The following is a 19,391-nucleotide window of genomic DNA, read 5'->3' as shown; positions in this document are numbered from 1 at the left end:
CATGCAACTATGATTTGATTCTCTCGTAGTAAGGCATTCGCGATGATAAAAAGACGATTATATTTACTCCTAGTATTTTCGTTAATTTATCTCATGTTTAATACGGAGAAAATAAATCACGGATGATTACTAGTCTTTAAAAATAATAATTAACACATAAAGAAGTTATTTATCTTGGCTTTATCAAGATTCGAACACCAGATCTCATGGTGACAACACCTCATACGCTAGCCACTAGACCCATCCGAGGTGACTCATAGTAAGGCATTCACGCTTCTGTTAGGGTGTGTTTGACTAGGATTATCATTGATAATTTTAGTTATCAATTTAAGATTATCAACGAAAACTCTATTTGATTTAAGTAAAAATGATTTCCGAGTAATGTTCCATAATCGACATGTAAGCAGAAGGGGCATGCAATCCGGAATCGAAAAATCTCGAAAAACTAAGATTTTTTTTGATTCTAGGATTAACGAATTTTTTTTATCCAAAATACCCTTGAATATGAAAAAAATGTGATAAAATATAAAACATATAAAAAATAAAATAAAAAACTTTTAAAAAATAAAAAAAATAAAAAACATTAAAATTTTTAAAAAATAGGAAAAACGTAAAAATAATAAAAAAAATAGGGGAAAAAAATAAAAAACCATTAAAAAATAGAAGAAATATAAAAAATTAATACCTAATTATATAAAAAAGGTTTATTGATTTTTTTTAGACAAAAAGTTTATTCAAATTTTATCTTTTTTTAAAAAAAAGATTTTTTTAAAAAATTAAATCATTAAAATGTATTTAAAATTTTAACCCCTTTTTTTTTTAAAAAAATAATTTTACCTCTTAATTGTTAGAAAATAGAATAAAGGAGAGAGAAACTTTGCTTCTTTTTTTTTGTCTCACTTTTCTTCTTCGTTTGGTGCGTTTGCTCGCTTCCCAATCACAGTCAACCACTCTGCGTACGAATCCGATCACGGGAGAGAATAATCAAAGCCGCTTCGCTTCTCTCGATTCGTTCGTTTCCTTGCTCGCGGAGCGTCGCACGCCGGGAAGATCTAGACTCCAGGGAGAACCCTGGGTTTTGGTGGGCGGTAATCGGACATGGAGAGGAAAGTGGTGGCCGTCTGTGTCGCCGTTGGCCTCCTAGGTTTCCTCTCCGCCGCGCTCGCCTTCGCCGCCGAAGCCACGAGGATTAAGGTCGGTTCGAAAAGATCGGTTCATATTCCCTCACCTGTGCCTTTCTTATGATGATTATCATTTTTTTTGTTCGCCGTCGTTTGTGTTCGTTCTCGTTTGGATCTAGCGCTAGCTTCTGACATGGAGTTGATGCTTGTTGCTTTGTGGTGGAGTTCGCTGAGACCAAAATAAGAACATCTTTGTCGTCTTCAAATTAGCCCTGTTGTGATCTTCCTTAGAGTGTTAGGTCGGTCGATTGCTGCTTGTTCCTCTTATCTTAGTCGTGTTATCAAGCCTCACCTTGCCCCCATTTGTTCATTCGCCTTCCACCAGCGTTATGGTGTTGGGTCTGTGCATCTATCTCAAGGTTGGTTACCAGATACACTTGACTCTTCTTCGTTCAAGTCGATCTGTTGATTTTGTGAAAACTGGAACTCGAACCCTAAATCCTTCTTTTGGTAAAATACACTAAATGCTTTGTTGAAGTTCATATTTGGCTTAGAATAAGAACTGGTGCTCTTCTTTCTGAAAAACTTCTTCTTCAAGTTAGGATTGAGACTGAAGTATTTCGTGGTGGATGGAGCATCTAGTATTTTTGATTCCATATCCAAAAGCTGCAGCAGTAAACAAGTTCAAAAGACAACCCATTTGTGTTCTATAACTTTCATGCGCAAAATAATCCATTGAGGTGTCTATACACTTAGTCTGTTCATGATTTTGCAGGCTTCCGATGTAGAAGAAACTAGACAATTTAGATGCACATATCCTAAAAGCCCCGCGTTGGCGCTAGGGCTACTATCAGCATTTGCTCTTATAGTGGCTCAGGTGATAATCAACACCGTAGCTGGATGTATCTGCTGCACAAAACATCCTCGTCCATCGGGCAACAACTGGATGGTAGCATTGATATGCTTTATTACTTCTTGGTAAGTTTCCACTTTGCAAATTACTTTTTAAGATTAAATATTTTAAGAACTAATATAGATTAGAACATTTTTTTGGAGTATCATCTCCATCTTTTGGAAATAATGTCTATATTACCTGATCTTCTTCTGAATTTTGCTTGGTTTTTCTTCTGTTGTGTACTCTTGTAAAATAAACAATTGCCAATAATATTTGGTGGGCATTAACATACAAGTTCAAATCCTCTGTTCCCAAATTTCTCTGTCCCCGTGTCCCCTTACCGATCGGACGGATCAGATTACATCTCAAGGATGCCTTGCACATCATGAGGATACTGTACACATCTTAAGGATGTCATGATACTTTGAGATGTAATCTGATCCGTCCGATCGGCAGGGGACACGGGGATAGAGTAATTTGAGGACAGAAGATTTGAACTGTTAACATATTGAATGATAGTTTCATAGTCTAATACTTATTATCCATGTAGGACTGAATTAGTAAGTATTCTTCTTGCCGTATGTTCTTTGCCGCCTCCTATATTCATCTACTTGATTTTAGTCGTTTTGGCAGCGTAAATGATTACCTGTGGCATGCCAAGTCTTTTTTTTCCTTGTTCAGCAATCATCCTGTTCCATAGTCTTTGCCCTCTTCCATATTTGCCTCTCTAATCATCTCTGAGCTGTGTTCTGTTGGTTGTGGTCACGCAGGGTTTCTTTTGTACTAGCTTTCCTTCTGCTGCTGACTGGTGTTGCCTTAAACGATCGAAGGACTCTAGAAAGGAGGTATTTTGATAACGATGAATGCTACGTTGTTAAGCCTGGAGTATTCGCAGGAGGGGCAGTGTCATCGTTCACAAGTGTCGCCCTAGGTATAGTTTACTATGTCGCTCTCTCATCAAAGAATGCACAAACTGGGAGCTCTCGGCAGAACCAGGGCATTGTGATGGGGTATCCACAGGTTGCACCCGACCAGGCAACTCCTGTTTTTGTGCATGAGGATACCTACAACAGGCAGCAATTTCCCTGAGAACACTAAATCTGCTATCAATCATAGATTATACACTCATCGTCGGCGGTCAGTGGTCGATACGCCATTCGATTAACCTTAGTCTTTGGCCAAAATTAAATACTAGCAATTAGGTTGCTGTATTTCACCATATTTGGTAGTGTTACCATGTAATATATTCAGTTATGCTTGGTCTGTATCTATATGGGTTAAGATGGCTGTTGAAACCGAACATGGTAGAAAAATGCAAAACTATATTTGCCACTCAGATAACAAATATTTGAATCCATACAACACAAATGCGAAACTAATAAATCGAAATTGCAATACGCCTCGATGCTCAAATAATTCTACAGTATGCTTGAGTTTAAATGAGTTGATCCTTCGTAGGGAGACTGAGGCACTCAATACAAACTTCTTAAACTTTACTGCCAAATATGAACACCTAGGCATCTAGACACCAAGAAGTTCTAAAAACATAGAAAGCGCAAATAATGGCAAGATACTAAGCATGATGACAAAAGCAAATCATTCAACCATGGCGTCGACGGGTGCAGGCAATGATGGGGAATTGGATGGTTTTCGTTTTCTTTTACCTACAAGATAGAAGTAACAGATTATTTTCTGCTCTTAAAACTCACATTTTGATCACATGAACGTATCCTAATGCAAACAACTTGTAGCATGTTTTCCAAGGTAAATTAAAAGAAAATAAAAAGAGAGTAAAAAATGATCTTCAAGGTTGGTTCTGCTTTTGTTGTGGGGATACAAATGTACTTCGAGTAGTAGCAGTAGTAGTCAATTAAACAGTGATCGAAATTACTTGAAGAACAATTCAAATTAAAATCACGTCTAAAATAAATACTTACCTTTGAGTTTTAGCTTGGGACTCTTCTTCAATTCGAATTTCACCTTTGACTTCTCCCTCTTAACTTCAGAAGATCCTAACAAAGTACAAAACGAGACTACATCTAAGAGCTCATCCAGTCAAAAATGGCGAGCAGGGCATGCTTTAAGAAAGTTTCATCAGTAGAATGAAATTAAAACGCTAAGAAACTTACAATCACTCCACTAAAGTTAAAATTTTGAAACAATAAACAACTTGACATGATCCCACAAAATGGGCATGCCGAAACTAACAAACATCAATATAATACAATTAATTCAATGTCATGATTCGTCTAAACTCGTGATCACCTTTGGTGAATCAATTTCTGAATCATAAGAATTCATTAATCAAGTAAATTACTTACCCTCGGCCACCGCCATCTCGACGTCCTCCATTGTGATCAATCCCTTCTCCATCGCCTCCTTTTGGTCCTGGCCACCGAAAACGAAATTGAGCCATAAACGAACACAGAAGGCGGATAAAAATAGCTAAACTAGTATGATTTGAGTCATCCGAAAGATCACCCTTCTCCATTTCTTGAAGATCTTTCGCTTGCGCTTGCCGGAGATGGAGACGGGGGGCTTTTGCACCTTCAGCTTCCTGGTGTTAGGATCCCCATGCAGATTCCGCTTCAAATCCTGAGTCTTCGCCCGCCGATTCTTCACCACGACATTAAATTTGGCCATGGCGATGAGACTGATGAACACCCTCAAAACCCTAGCTCTCCGATCGCCGCCCCTCCCCCCACTAAGAAAAAACCAAGAGACCAGCCAGCAGGTCATTTATGCGTGTGACTCCATAACCATTTTACCCCCAAAACTTTAAAATTTATGAAACTACCCCGTAAATTTTCTAACTTCTTCAACTTATTTATCAAACTACTTTTGATAGGGTGTAATCTGCCTTGTAATATAATCAAAATTATCTTACAAAGCTTATTATTTTATTTGATTTAACTTTAAACTTGTAATATAATATAATCTCGTTTACAAAAGGTAGTAAAATTTTATAATTTAAATAACAAAGCAAATACTATGTAATCTGATTACATTACGAGGTAACTATTTAATTAAAATTTAAATGTCGAATATACCCCTAGTCAATCTCCGCCTCTCGCCATTGCTCGCGGGCGGTGGCGGCGGGCGGTCGACCCAATTATATTACGAGGTAACTGTTTAACTAAAATTTAAATGTCAAATATACCCCTAGTCAGCCCTCGCCCCCCGCCATTGCTCGCCACTCGCCATTGCCTATCGTCGCCCGCTGTCGCCACCGATTGCCGGTCGGCGGCGGCGACCAACGGCGATGGCCGCTAGTTGTCAGTGGCTACCGCAAGCTCCGACAGAGGTGCGGCGACCCATTGGTAGAAATCGCATGATATTTTTATCATTTTATAATAATACGAATTACATTCCTTATATCAAATAATGTACACCAAACAAAAGAATGTAATCATTCTTGTAATCAAAGATTGCATATATTATATTACCAAACGTAGTAATGTAATCAAAATTATATTATATTACAAATTTAATTACATTACAAGCTTCATTATATTACACCCAAGCAAACATAGGCGTTGTTATATATGGATTCGGGTTAAGATGTTAAAATGTTTGTACCCGATCCGCTACCACTCCAAAGATATAATAGCTTTATCATTTTCTACATCTTTTTTGTTACCTTTTCTCCTTTAAATAAACAAAAGGGGAAAATTTGGATGTAAACAATAAAATGAAGAAAATGATTTAAACTTTTATCATATGGGACAAACGTTTAATTAACTCTTTAAGAATTGATTAGGCTATGGAGGGTTGTAGGGGTATCAAAAATGAATCCGACCCGATAATTCAATCTGAGTCGATCCGAAAAAAATCAGGTTCGGGTTGGACATTTTCGAATTCGGGTCGGGTTCGAATTGGAGAGTAAAAAAGTTTCGGATTTGGTCGGGTCGGGTTCGGGTTGACCCGAGTTGACTTAAATATAGGATTTTGTGGATTTTTTTAGAGTTAAATCAAATTTTATTTTAAAAATTTAGATATTTTTATGTATATTAATATATGTTTGTATGATAATGATGAAGTATTAAGATAAAAGCGAAGAATTATAGGGAAAATAATCTAAAAAAGTCGTTTTGAATAAAATTTTCGGATTATATGGGTCAGGTTCAGGTTGATCAAGTTGGTCGGGTTCGAATTCGGGTTGAGGTGTTTTGGGTTGAACTCGGATTCGGGTCGGGTTCGGGTTGGGTTAAAAAAAAAAAACTCAACCCAATTCAATCCACCCGAATTGACACCCCTAGAGGGTTGAGTAGTTTGGAGTGTAACTCTCTGCATTTGATATATGACACACTTGGAGATCATTGAAGAAAAAAACAATGAAAGATCGAATGTTTTGACACATGAAAAAGGTCTGCATTAGAACTGCTGATTAAGTGAACAATCATGAGCACTTGGCATAAGCTATAGACAATACCATCCATGCAACTCTAGTTATAACATTTATTTATACAATAATCTTCACCAAATAGACATCCTCGGATCTTCTTGTGTTTGAAGGATGTCTTGAGAATTGGATTCGCCAAGGAAGAAGGCTCTATACAATCAGTGGAAAAGAAGATCGATACTCAACATTTTCTTGCAAAGAGATTGAGGAGGATCTCTTACTAGCTAGGCCTTTTGCTCAGTGCTTGGCGAAGCCTGCAAAGAGAAATCATTAATCAGGGTTTTTGTATAATAGGTAGCATTCTTATTTAACCATATTTGAGATCTATTTGATACTAACACCAATCGAAGTGACAAAGTTGCAGACTGCACATTTCACTGATCTTGCTCCATATTGATACATGAGCAGCATATGGCAGTTCCCACAATTCACATGAGCTACCTGATTTGCTGTTAACAAGCATGTTTTTGCTATGATATGCTTAGTAGTAGTAAAAATAAGTCAAAAGATGTGTATATATCTAGATTATTTCTTCCCTGAAGAATATTGTAGTGACACATGGACTCATGGCTGGTTCACAAAAATATATTGAGATCAAGATGATGCCATATTTTAAGCTAAAAGAATAGCAGAGATGAGTTTCGTTAGCTTCGTTGATTAAGAGTTTTCATGGTGCTTCCAACTTTGAAGTGAAACAAGAAAAATTGCTTACCTTCCAGAGCCAGATTGACCGTGTGACAACAAGAACACTGGACGCTACTGGCTCCCCTTATGTACATCAACAGAGTGTGACATCCTCCACAAATTAGTTGTGCCATTTCTGTTCCTGCAGAGAAATCCTCTAAGTTCAATTCAAAGTTGGATAAGAAAAACAAGATCATAATAAGTCAGAGTGCTTATCTAGGTTTGGGTTTACTTGGATAAATAACTAGGTGGGAGAAAGGGAGGATGAGTGAAAGCAAAAGGCAAATATACATGGGTTTTCCATATAGGATTTTGTGATATCTCTCTTGCTCTCCCATCCCAAATGCCAATATGATCACTTTCAGTCTTGTAAAAGAAAAACTTTTCCACTAATTACTGATGGTGAAAAGAAGAGACAGTTACCGATAGGTGGAACGGTTGTCACTGCACTGCAAACAGCACAACATACTGTCGTTGCTCCTACTGGATAGAGAAGCAGATTTCGGCAGCCCGAACAAACAAGTTGGCTCTGACCACCTGAAGAATGCCTTGAGGTTCAAATGTATCTATATAATGATCCATCACAACATAATATTTAAGAAACTATATATAGATGGCTGAAACCTTCAATAAATTAAAACATGTTCAGATAGAAAGCAGCACAGGCACTTGAGGCTTCAGATGTTACAAGTTTTTCTTTTTACTTACAAATAGGAGCTTAGAATTTGACACGGCCTGCAGATAGAAGGATTTGTAAACCATTTGTTTGTTATTTGCTAATCAAGGTTTGTGCTTTACTATAACTATTTGTTTATATGTCGTAAGCATCATACAGTGGAAACGTAAAGGGGTAAGAATAAACATATTTAATTAATTTGATTGCTACTGGTGATGATTGATGCAATTAAGCATCATATTTTGCTCATGTTCTCTATTTTCGAGGCTTTTTATGGATATTTTTGTCATAACATATTCAGACAAGTTCAAATGGCAGAAGCAAAAAGGTACTCTACTACTCTAGGCAAAAGGATACCGCTTGGGGGTGCAGGTGGAAGTGGAGTGGGATAAGGAGCAAGAGGGACTGGCATTGCCGTATTGCTCGCCAATCTCCCTACTCAAACCCAGCAAACCTTTAACTTCAAGCAGCCAACTGAATTCCCCAATCAGCTCTCATTCCCTGCACTAAGTTATCACCATGCCAAGTCAAGAATAGCAGGAGAAGACTAATTGATTCACACTGCTATGTTGATAGTTGAATCACCATGCCAAAAAAAAGAAGAAGAAGAAGAGAATAGTTGAATCACACTGCTATGTTGATTCACGAGGATTTCATCAAGTTGGATTTGCTTTACTGCTTCCTAGATCTCTTATCTTCTGAGTATACTCCTCCTTTTTCCAAGTGCTGTGACAACTCGGGAGAGATGTGATGTGGGAGCAGGTGACACTGAGCATTCCCCCAATTCACTTTGCATAAATAGAGCAATTAATGGTGAGAAATCGAGATCGTTGCGTTTCCTTTTCATCGCTAGCTCTTGCTTCATGTAGTAAGAACAGAGGCTGTCTGCTTCTTTTTACCTTTGTGTTCTGTGGTACCCAAGACCATGCACGTGAGCTCCTCGAGCCAAAAACAGGTGGTGGAGGAACCTCCGCGTGAACCAGGCACCGAGCATATCTTTAGTTATATTATCCTAAATATAATATATATCACAATCAATTTAGCAAGAATTGCAAGGGCATCAATGCCCTACTGCGATTATTCTTCTCTAGAGAAAATTCAAGGCTGTCACATCATTATTTGTTCATCATACACTGATTTCTAGTGTCAAGGAGTTATTAAATGAGTCTGTTTGGATGATTTTAAGAATCCAAAAATAAATCAGCAGTGAACAATATCGTATTATTATAGAGTGAATACTAGATAATGAAAATTTTAAACAGATCTAGAGTGACTAGAACTCTAAGTGGTGAAAAAGTCTTATAAGAAAGGAGTGATCTCGATTGACGATTAAGGAGAGGTTCAAAGTAGATCAATAGTGATCATATGCTTGAGGGAAGACCCAAAATAAGTTAATAATGGTCGGATACTTGAGTGAAAGATTATTAGGAATACAATCAAAATCTCATATTAAAAATACGTTAAAAAATCATGGATTTATAAAAGAGAAGATAAAGATCTTTTGGGTAGAACCCAAAGATAAATCATAAGAACTTAAGTTCAAAATGAATAATATCATATCATAGAGCCAATTGTAACCTTGCAATCATTTAGCCTTCGCTATCAAGGCCCACAAGGCCAACTCTCCTTGAAAGCATATTATTGCCTCATCTCTTGCCAAACAAGAATGCAAAGAACAGAAAACCATAATGCATTCTGCAAAGAGTTAACCTTCTCAAAAGTAAAGTTACTCAATAACGAAAGGATCAGCGTGTTAATCATCTGCTAAACTTCATTCAATTAATTTGCCAGTTGAAAAGAGGCCGTCACAAACAACCAATATGCCTTGAACTACAAAAGAGAGGACGACACTGACATGCTGATTGCTGAATTTAATAGACTGATGACGGCGATCGCAGTTGTTCTGTAGTTTCTATAAATCAGGCTGAGGATGATTCACATTTAATTTTAAATAAAGGGATAAGAACACCATCCTCCCCTCCAATCCCAAATTTTCATTCATGTAAAAGGGAAATGGATAGAGTAATATGCAACCTCCTTTTCCATTCACATCCACAATATCTTCGTTGATAAACCAAATAATCTTAGACAGAGACATCAACCTGTTTTTTTGTGTTTTAGAGGCTCAAGTCTTTGTCAGTCTTGGCCATAATTCAAGGATACAGAGAAGATAATAAATTGCATGTGCATTCAATGAAGTGTTTATCTGGATACATCAGTGTTTTTAAAATCAAATCAATATTTCAAACACCTGTTGGATAGAGTTTCTGACTAGTTTACAATAAAAAAAACAACTAAGCTTTTTCCCATTAGATGGGGAGTTTTTGACTAGTTTGATTGGAAAAAAAACTAACTTTTGATTTATTTAATAATAATAACAATAATAATAAAAGATTACGGAGGTTGAATGCATTGATCTACATTGGCATCAATCACAAATCAGTATGTGTGTCTATATATGTGCTTGTATTGCCATCAAAATAGTGACCTAATACTTCTTCACATCCACAATCTCGCCTGTAAATGATAAAAAGGTGTCTTTTTAACCTTTTGTTTGTGAACAGAAAGTATCTAAATCCCTCTTTTTAAAATTCCTAGTATATTTCATTAGTTATTTTGCAATTGGTGATGTAAGAAATGAAAAATGACACGCCAGCATCGTGTAGTGTCTGTGTCAATTACCGTAAGATCTATATATGGTTCTTTCACACTCACACTGTCTATTTGGTATCGGGACTGATGCAATGAGATTTCACATTCATAGAAGATAAAATAAATTTTATATTAATTATTGAAATGAGGTGGTGCACATTTTATTTTAAAATAATTAATTAATAAACTAATCTATGAATGGTATGCGAGTGGAGAATGGAAAAGAAATGAAAAAATTAGTGCTTGATTTGGGGAATTAGTAGTGGATCCCATGGATTCAATCCTCCGAATATGGAAATGGTCATTACTTAGCAAAATAGGGAAAATGAAAACCCCTCCATTCTCATTCTCTACTTCTATAATTCTCATTACTATTTCCATTTCCTTCGTTTTTTTCATGGAACCAAGCACCTCTTTACTGTCGTGCTTATGTGATTTATCTTTAGGGATTGATAGAAACTTACGCGGTCAAACCGGTCATGAAAGTGTCTTTTAATTACCATACACTGGCATTTAATTCTTCCTTGAGTTTGTAAGTATATAGGAAATCATAAAAAAAATCTCTTTTTTTTTGTAATGCAGCCACTGCACACCCACCAAAAAGAAGTCTTTTGCAAACGCCAGAAAATAAAAGGAGAGGAATGTTTTCATGTTTGTTTAATTCCTAAATTATCATCACCTATCCACGTCTTCCGCTGAACATGAGTTAGGTCCATAAATTACCTACAACTCTTCTACTATAGTGACAATCGTCGTTTAATGTCAATAAAAACGAACAGTTAAAAAGTTACTATAGCTGATTTCAATCGATAAATATTTACTGATATATATCATATCTAATTTTATAATATTTATTATAATAATAATTATTATTATTTTAATCTAGATATCCAATTATTTGAACCGACTAATTCTGGACAGGTCTAACTCCACAAAAGTTTTCCACCGACCATAAAAATAAATTGAGAAGTATCATGGAGGTCTATCTAGACGGCTAGCATTCTTCTTTTTATTATTATTATTATATTTGTTACCGTATTTACAATAATATTTATAAAAAAAATCCTTCCGGATTTACAATGATATTTACTAGAGAATACTCAAAGTATCAAGAAGGTCAATGACCATGTTGAGTTGAAGGTCAAAGTCAAGATGAGTCAATAAGATCATCTCCGCTCGACAGTCCCAGGATGAGAGGATCCGCCATTTGGCTGGGTTAACCCAAGATGAGCCGTTCGACATCTTAGTTGCTATGAGATGAGAGACTTCAATCTCTGCTCCTCTCAATCCACTAATCCGAACACTCAGCTCAGTCATCTCGGATCTACCGATCTGACCGTCCTACTCAGTCATCTCAAATCCATTGATTTGACCGCTTTGCTCCTTCCCACCCGGCCCTACCGATCGGACGCTCAACTCATCCCAACTCGGCCTCACCGATCCGACACTCCTTCATTTAACAGGTCACGCCCTTCGGCCCAACTATCTCAATATCATGTGGGCTGGCAAAGAGCATGGTGGACTGACATAGCACGTGGAATAACACGTGGGCTGACATAACACCTGCGATAGCACACGGATTATCAAAACACCTGGAGCAATATGGTCTATATAGCGTGATCCCACATCATCTTCTACAACACAAAATGTAAGTGACATGATCCTCAAATATGACGATTTACCACTTTCTTTACTGGGAAATGACATCCAAAAAGAGAGAAGTAATATTCTTTCTTTAATAGTGCTATAAAAGGAGCTCGCTTCCATGGACAAAGGTATGCATACATACACTGCTAACCTCTTGCAAATTATCACGAGTATATTCTCCATTACTGTTTCTTTTCTACACCTTCTCTGTCGGAGACTTGATTTGAGTGTCGGAGTGGATGAGCTAGGGCACTCCTTATCTCCATTTTAATTCTCTCTCAGGCTTCACGACGTTACTAGCAGTTCAATCCTCTCACTCTTTCTTGGTGCTCGATGACTTCGTTAACATAGAAGACAACTGTCCAATGGCTAGTCAACAATCTTAAGCAGGAACATTTACCATACTAATGACAATAAATATTTCCTGATTTACCACCATAAATTGATGGAAAAATCAGCCATAACAATAATGAACTTCTTTCTCAATTGGCACTCAATACTATCTGAAAGTTAACTATCCTAGCTATAGAGATAATCATGTTAGATTATATAATTTATTAGAATTATTTGTTTATAGCCTTGAGGGCAATTTAGTTTTTTACTCTTTTACCTTTTCAATTTAGGGTTTAGGTTTTTTTCTAATTAACTATATAAGGTCTTCCACTCTTTATTTCTTAATCACTTTTGGGATTTATCAAAATCAAGACGACCACTTTTTCTTTGACGTCAATTTCTACAAATCAAACAAAAAAAATCTTAAATTCAGTTTGGTACTTTAACAATTTAACCTGCCTGCTTCTGATCAATTTTTGGCAGTTTATTAGTAAAATGATATTCTATTGACAAGGACCATAGTTCGAAATCTCCATCAAAACTGATGAAACTTATCGTGCCGGTAAATTATTGAATATCATAATATCATTTGGAACAGACAATAGCTCCTTTCACTACTTGATCTCTTCCTTCTTTAACCTTCTATCCATCGCCAACACTATACATTAAAATGCCAGCACGCCAAAAACTGCCATTCCAATAAAAAATCCAAACTCCATATTTTGATGTACTGCTATGTTGGAAAGATGTAATGATCCTACTGAGTCGACAGGTCGCAGTAAAGGAAAAAAACAATTATCAAGAGGAAATAAGAGGTCCTAGAGTCATTTGACTAAAAATGGTGTTAAGTTAGGTATATGTACAAAGTTTTTGTCCTGTATGTTTGTTTTTTGTCAAAAAAAAACACTATGTTTTACTTGTAATTTCTAGATTTGCAGAATTCTACAACAACCAAATCCTGGGTAGCTAGAATTATTGAAAGTGATGAAGAAACAAGACCTTAGTACTAGGACTACTTTCCCACCTACCAAACTAAGATAAACAGAGTAAAAAAAAGATCGAAATGACAAAAAAAAAAAAATGAAAAGGTAATGCATCGAAATATGTTGACCTAAACGTTCGGCAATTGCATCGGCAAAGATGGCAATTGTCTTCAATCGGCCATAGATAATCAGTTAATCCCTACCCAAAGGGAGCAGCAATTCAAGAAAAACATTCCAAGGTGGGCAGCTCAGAATAGATCGAAGATTTGGAATAAAAAGAGGGCGGTTCCTCGAGCACTCAAATACCTTTCCGAGGCCTTCGGTAGGGCCTCATTCCTCGGCGTCATCGCCAGCGACGAGGTCCCGGATCCGGACCTCTTTCCTCGGCGTCGCGCCAGCCCTCGACGGTCAGCCCAATCCAGGGATCAGGGATGATGGTGCAGGCGCTCGCGGCGATGTCGCCTTCCCTCTGGCCGTGGCGATCGGCGAACGAGGATGATGCGGCGCGGACGGAGGCAGAGATCCAATTAAAGCCTAATTCGAGGACTCGTGAGTTATTTCGCTACACAAGTCGCTGCGCAAGCTCGAGCCCGCCCGACCCAAACTCAACTAATCGGCCTCCGTTTCGACTGCCGCGGCACCACCCACCGTTTCCTCCGGCGACATCTCTCGTGCGCACTGTCGAAGGAAGCTCGAAGCCTCGACGTCGTCCTCCCCTTCTCCGCCACGAACGCTTATAGCGGACTCTTCGCCTCCCTCCACTCTCCTGTAGCAGGGCCACCTCCAGCGCCAAACCAGAACCGTCCCTTCCCCGCTCCCCTTAACCTCCAGTTCCAGCCCTACCCATCCCAGCCCCACGGCAGCCACCCCGCCTCCGGTTATGGACGGATCCCTTCAGGCTCCGCTCCCCATCCTGGATTCGCCGGCTTATTCAACCTGCATGCGAACCAGCAGCAGTATCCTTACGCCCCATCCGTAGCTCAGGCGCCGCCACCGCCCTCGGGTGCTTACCCGCCTCCGCCCCCGCCGAAGCGGCAGCCGCAGCCTTCTATGTACAACCCTTCTTCACAGTAGCCTCCCCGGTATAACCCTCCTTCTCAGCCGCCGCCGGCCCCTCCGCCAGCATCGCCGCCTCCCAACCCTTCTATCCCTCCTCCGCCTCCCCATTCTCTGTCTAATCAGGCTCAATCTGTTCCTCCGGCCGTGAACTTGCAACGTCATAGTTCCTCAAAAGTCGCCCCGCCTCCCGGGCGCCAGCAGAAGCCATCACTCCCGCCAATGCGGCAGAAACCGTCGCTCCCGCCATGCAGCAGAAGCCTCCTCCTGGACCGCCTGCCGCGGGGGGCCCCACCCAGTCCGGATGTCCAAATGGAATCTTGGTAAGGATGGAGACGGAGGAGGAGAGGAGGTTGCGGAAGAAAAGAGAATACGAGAAGCAGAAACAGGAGGAGAAGAGGCTGCTTTTCTTGAAACAATCGCAGTCAACTGTGCTGCAAAAGACACAGATGCTTGCAGCCAATGCAAGGCCGAATGGCTCAATGGCTGATTCTCGCATGACGGATCGCCGAACAACTCCTTTTTTTGGGCGGGGACAGAACTGAGAGCCGGCTAAAGAAGCCTACGACTTTCATCTGCAAAATGAAGTGAGTAGGAATTTTCATAATAAACTGTATTGCTTTGGGGCAGAGGTCCCGCGACTATAATTCTATCTTCTCTTCTCCGACTTGTAAGATTTCTTGCTTTTTGTTTGATTTCATTTAATATCTGAACTAAGGGTGTTGTAATGGTGGATTTACAAAATCTAAGAAGTTGGGTTTTGTAAACCTAATTGCATTGCACCACTTTAAAAAGTTGAGAACTAAAGAAGTCAGTATCCAATTTTGGATGTTGGCTTCATGGTGCTTTTAAGAATAACATATTTAATACACATTGCAGCAAAAAAAAAGACGAAGCCCTCGCCCCCAGGGCCCCCACCGACCGGACCCACGGTCATCGTGAGGGAGGTAAATCGTAGCACCCGAGCTAGTATGGGACGGACCGGGTGGGATACAGGGATAGGAGATTTATTCCCCCGCTGCCACTGAGTTTCGACCCGGCGGCCTCATTGCAGCAACTCCTATCCCATACCGTCTCGGATGACCCACGGGGTCAAAATATTTAATACACATGGGCCTTATGTTAGTTGTCAAGCAAATGTTTAATTTTATTTAAAAAAAAAACTTAATCAAATGAACGTTATCAGACAACATCCATTTGACAAAAATGAACAACGTTCATTTTGCAAAATTGAACGACAACGTTCATTTTGGCAAAAATGAACGTTGTTTGGCAACGTCTATTTTTTGACAACGGTAAAAAAATGGCTATTTAATATTTTTGTATTTTAATAATAACTTTTTTTTACTTATAAATAGAGAAGCATTTTTCATTTCTCTACTCATTATCTAAAACTTTCTCCATAATTTCTCTACCACGATATTTCTATCTTCTTATTCCAAATGGGTGAAAGATTCAGTGGTTCATTTAACAATTTATTTGGTTCTGCAAATACAAAGGGAAGTTCAAGCTCTCAAAATTCTCTATCGCATTCTCTTCCCAATCTTCATCCGTCGCAATTTGCTTATGCAACTCAATTTTCACAAAATACTCCCACGGGTTCGAATTTTGTTCCTCATGCTCCGTTTTTCATGTTTCTATCTGATTATGCTTCAATAGGTGGCCAGTTTATGATGCAACCTCCTTCTCAAGTGTTTACTACTCCATCTCCATCAAGCATGTCGTTGAATGAATCTCGACGGGTGAGTCTGGGAGGATCTGGATCCGAGAGCTCCCAATACCAATTTCAATGCTATGCTCTCAATTTCCACCACATTCGATGGCACCTAGGATAGAAAATATTAACATCGACGATGATGAGGAGGATGACAAAGAAATGAATGTCTCTCGTAATAGAGCTAAGGTGATGTGGTCAACCACCGAGGAGAAGTGTCTTGCAAGAGTTTGGGGAACTATTACCAATGACCCAAAAGTTGGTAATGCACAAAAGAATAAGCATTTTTGGCAACGTACCTCCATGTGCTATAATGATAATCGGCCTACGGGTACGACAGCAAGAGAATGGACATCGATAAAGTCACATTACTATCGAGTTATGCCTGATATTGGTAAGTTATCAGGATGATACAATAATTTCTTCAACAATCGGGCTAGTGGTGAAAGTGGCGCTGATGTTTTAGCCGCTACACATGATATGTGGAAAAAGGTACACAAGAATACGACTTTCAAGTATGAACACGTATGGAAGATTATAACAGAGTGCGAGAAATGGGCTCCCCAATCTCTTGGTCGTCATGCTGACAAGAAGGCGAGGACTTCCGAATCAGGAGCACATACTTCTTCAATCAATCCGGATACTGATGGTGACTCTGAAATTCGCTCACGTCCAATAGGGCAACAAAAGGCAAAAAGAAAGAATAAAACCAAAATTACAGAAGACGAAGACTTCAGCGTGAAATGGGAACAAATGCAACAATATCAAAAGAAAAAATTGGCACTTAAGGAACTCGAGCTAAAGCAAAAGGATTATGATATGATTATGAAAGATACGAGTGGAATGACAGAGGCACAACTTCATTGGCATATGAAAATAGTTGAAGAAATTACAAAGAGACGTGGCCTACAATAGATTTGTCATTTGTAGACATTTATGTTGGTCTTTGTAGTTTGTGGACGTTTATATTTTTTAAAATTTATGTTGTACTTTATAGTTCGTTGATTTGTAAGTTTTTTATTTATGTTGTACTTTATAGTTCGTTTGTATTTTAATTATGTACTATGTTTTATTTTATGATCTCATTGTAATGATTTATTTGTTAATGTTGCAAATTATTAAATTTTCAATAATATTTTTATGAAATTATTTTGTTCGTAAAATTTAGTGAACAAAAAATGTAGTTAATTATTTATATATTAATTATTAAATTAATAATTTATTTAAAAATATTAAATAAAACTAATATATATGATTAATAAATTAATTAACATGTATATTATAAATATATATTTATGATAATATATAAATAAATAGTAAATAAGATAGTAAATAGAAAATATAAATAATGATGTGGTGGGTCCAATATAAAGTTGTTTGTTGGGTTTATGATGGTAGAAAGAGGTTTATAAAAGTTGTAAAGTTTTTACTTTTGATGTGGCAATGATGTGGCATAGTAGGTCCCATGATAAAGTTGGGTTTATAAGTTTAGGTTTGCGGTTACTCTAAGAGTAGCTTGCATCTGGCTAGTGTTTTTGCAGTCCGTGCTATATTGTCAGAGGTTGTTTATTCTTCATATTTTGCTTCGTATAGTTCTTTCTGAATTGACTGGAAATACATTTACTGTATCTTTTATTTTGCTTTTGGTCCGGTAATGATGAGGTTTCACCATAGATAGGTTAAAGTAAGTAAGACCGGATGACGTAGAAGACAAAGTTAAGCGGGGTATCCATGTCCGCCGAGCTGACCGGCTAAAGCCAAGCGGACCGAGTACTGCCGAGCGGAACGGGTACTGCCGAGCAGATGGTACCAACTTGAGAGACAAGTAAGCCGGGCCTTTTTCGGCCGGGTAAATTGCCCTCCGACCATAAAGATGTTGGTTGCTACTCGGAAAACCTAGAGGTTCCACTGTACAAAAATTTTGTATAAAGGTCTGAACCTTTTCCTAGCTACCATGTGTTCTTTTAAATTAAATTTTGGATCGCCTGCGGAACTTAACACGTTTGATCCAAAACTTAATCTATTTGTTCTTTAAGGTTTAGACTTGGATCTCCTGCGGAACTTAACACGTTTGATCCAAATCACCTAAGTTATTAATTCCATTAAATATTAATTTCCATAATTGGTTCCCAGTACTGACGTGGCGAGGCACATGACCTTCTTGGATATGGGAACAACCACCACCGACTAGACAAAACCTTTTATGGAAAGCTAATATTTAATTTCCTAAAATAACTTTAGGTCAACCAAAAAGAACAATCAAATCACAAGGAAAAGAAAAATAAAAGAACACAACTTCGAAAAACATATTCGAAATACTAGAATCGTAAGCCTCTTGTATTTGGTATTATTTCCATAAATAACTAGTATGATGCGGAAAGAAAAATTACTAGTTATACCTTGTAGAAAAACCTCTTGATCTTCTACCGTATTCCTCTTCTAACCTCGGACGTTGTGTGGGCAACGATCTTCCGAGATGAGAAACCACCAAAGCACCTTCTTCTCCTTTCTTCAAGTTTCGGCCAAGCACTATGCTTCCAAGAGATGAAGATCTTTTTCCATCAATCAAGCTCTAAGGGATGTAAGCTTTCTCTCATTCTTCTCCAAGCTAAAATCCGGCCACCACTTGATCTTCAAGGAGGAAGAGAGGTCCGGCCACAAGATGGAGAGAAGAGAAAGGAAGGAGGCCGGCCACACCAAGGAAGAAAAGAAGGAGAAAATAATAGAGGTTGTTCACCCTTGAAGGCTCCTCTACCTTCTCTTTTATAATCCTTGGTCTTGGCAAATAAGGAAATTTTAATAAAAACTTCCTTAATTCTTTTGCCATGAAAAGGAAAAATTTATTTTAATTAAAATAATTTTTCTTCTCACTAAAACATGGCCGGCCACTTATTTCCTCAAATCAAGGAGAGTTTTAATTAAACAAGAATTAAAACTTCCTAATTTGTTTCCGGAAATTTATAAAAATTTCTCCAATAATTTTATCCCTTCATGATTGGTTTATAAAAAGGAAATTTAATAAATTAAAATCTTTCTTTTAAACATGTGGATAAAAAGAAAGTTATCTCTAAAAATTAAAATCTCTTTCAATCTACAAATAAGAAAAGATATCAAATCTTTTCTTAATCTTTTGTAGAAACTTATAAAAGAGAATATTTAATTTTAAACTCTCTTTTAAATCATGAACATGTTTAAAAGGAAAGTTTTCTTAAAATTTAAAATCCTCCT

At 38.0% G+C, this 19,391-nt stretch overlaps 4 protein-coding genes across 11 annotated transcripts; 2 read left to right on the top strand and 2 right to left on the bottom strand.

The window, feature by feature from the left end:
* Nucleotides 1-876: 876 nt before the first annotated feature.
* LOC122000642 (protein MODIFYING WALL LIGNIN-1-like) lies at nucleotides 877-3,283 on the top strand. The gene is made up of 3 exons (XM_042555025.1): nucleotides 877-1,194; nucleotides 1,897-2,099; nucleotides 2,787-3,283. Exons 1-3 carry the CDS (start codon nucleotides 1,099-1,101, stop codon nucleotides 3,103-3,105), a joined length of 618 nt encoding a protein of 205 aa, XP_042410959.1. The 5' UTR covers nucleotides 877-1,098; the 3' UTR covers nucleotides 3,106-3,283.
* A 101-nt stretch (nucleotides 3,284-3,384) lies between these two features.
* Nucleotides 3,385-4,752, bottom strand: LOC122000643. Its single transcript, XM_042555026.1, has 4 exons — nucleotides 4,498-4,752; nucleotides 4,338-4,404; nucleotides 3,954-4,028; nucleotides 3,385-3,680 (listed from the first exon to the last, which is right to left on the bottom strand). The coding sequence occupies exons 1-4, from the start codon at nucleotides 4,657-4,659 to the stop codon at nucleotides 3,613-3,615; spliced, it is 372 nt and encodes a 123-aa protein (XP_042410960.1). The 5' UTR covers nucleotides 4,660-4,752; the 3' UTR covers nucleotides 3,385-3,612.
* Nucleotides 4,753-6,335: 1,583 nt separating this feature from the next.
* Nucleotides 6,336-13,910, bottom strand: LOC122000644 (protein LSD1). 8 transcript variants are annotated; one of them, XM_042555029.1, is made up of 8 exons: nucleotides 13,700-13,908; nucleotides 8,678-8,790; nucleotides 8,364-8,566; nucleotides 8,136-8,284; nucleotides 7,526-7,639; nucleotides 7,131-7,244; nucleotides 6,758-6,867; nucleotides 6,336-6,672 (listed from the first exon to the last, which is right to left on the bottom strand). In XM_042555029.1, the coding sequence occupies exons 4-8, from the start codon at nucleotides 8,188-8,190 to the stop codon at nucleotides 6,643-6,645; spliced, it is 423 nt and encodes a 140-aa protein (XP_042410963.1). In that variant the 5' UTR covers nucleotides 8,191-8,284; nucleotides 8,364-8,566; nucleotides 8,678-8,790; nucleotides 13,700-13,908; the 3' UTR covers nucleotides 6,336-6,642. The 8 variants fall into 8 exon arrangements, with proteins under 8 accessions (XP_042410963.1, XP_042410961.1, XP_042410962.1 ...); XM_042555027.1 differs by having other exon boundaries at nucleotides 8,364-8,790; XM_042555028.1 differs by having other exon boundaries at nucleotides 8,136-8,279; nucleotides 8,364-8,790.
* On the top strand, nucleotides 13,828-14,467 carry LOC122001896 (basic salivary proline-rich protein 3-like). The gene is made up of 2 exons (XM_042556874.1): nucleotides 13,828-13,942; nucleotides 14,085-14,467. The coding sequence occupies exons 1-2, from the start codon at nucleotides 13,828-13,830 to the stop codon at nucleotides 14,465-14,467; spliced, it is 498 nt and encodes a 165-aa protein (XP_042412808.1).
* The last annotated feature ends 4,924 nt before the right edge of the window (nucleotides 14,468-19,391 follow it).

The sequence above is a fragment of the Zingiber officinale genome, chromosome 7A, assembly GCF_018446385.1.
Source record: "Zingiber officinale cultivar Zhangliang chromosome 7A, Zo_v1.1, whole genome shotgun sequence".
Lineage (NCBI taxonomy): Eukaryota > Viridiplantae > Streptophyta > Magnoliopsida > Zingiberales > Zingiberaceae > Zingiber > Zingiber officinale.
This window is presented reverse-complemented; position numbering and strand designations above follow the sequence as displayed.

Excerpts from the sequence above, each read along its gene's own strand:
- LOC122000642 (XM_042555025.1), top strand. The coding sequence starts at position 1,099 with ATGGAGAGGAAAGTGGTGGCCGTCTGTGTCGCCGTTGGCCTCCTAGGT. Across the intron at positions 1,195-1,896 it reads CCGAAGCCACGAGGATTAAG|GCTTCCGATGTAGAAGAAAC; the intron begins GTCGGTTCGAAA and ends ATGATTTTGCAG. Across the intron at positions 2,100-2,786 it reads ATATGCTTTATTACTTCTTG|GGTTTCTTTTGTACTAGCTT; the intron begins GTAAGTTTCCAC and ends GTGGTCACGCAG.
- LOC122000643 (XM_042555026.1), bottom strand. The coding sequence starts at position 4,659 with ATGGCCAAATTTAATGTCGTGGTGAAGAATCGGCGGGCGAAGACTCAG. Across the intron at positions 4,405-4,497 it reads TCTTCAAGAAATGGAGAAGG|GACCAAAAGGAGGCGATGGA; the intron begins GTGATCTTTCGG and ends TTCGGTGGCCAG. Across the intron at positions 3,681-3,953 it reads TCCCAAGCTAAAACTCAAAG|GTAAAAGAAAACGAAAACCA; the intron begins GTAAGTATTTAT and ends TCTATCTTGTAG.
- LOC122000644 (XM_042555027.1), bottom strand. The coding sequence starts at position 8,190 with ATGCCAGTCCCTCTTGCTCCTTATCCCACTCCACTTCCACCTGCACCC. Across the intron at positions 7,245-7,525 it reads GACAACCGTTCCACCTATCG|GAACAGAAATGGCACAACTA; the intron begins GTAACTGTCTCT and ends ATTTCTCTGCAG. Across the intron at positions 6,673-6,757 it reads ACTTTGTCACTTCGATTGGT|GCTTCGCCAAGCACTGAGCA; the intron begins GTTAGTATCAAA and ends TTCTCTTTGCAG.
- LOC122001896 (XM_042556874.1), top strand. The coding sequence starts at position 13,828 with ATGGTGCAGGCGCTCGCGGCGATGTCGCCTTCCCTCTGGCCGTGGCGA. Across the intron at positions 13,943-14,084 it reads AAAGCCTAATTCGAGGACTC|CTCGAAGCCTCGACGTCGTC; the intron begins GTGAGTTATTTC and ends TGTCGAAGGAAG.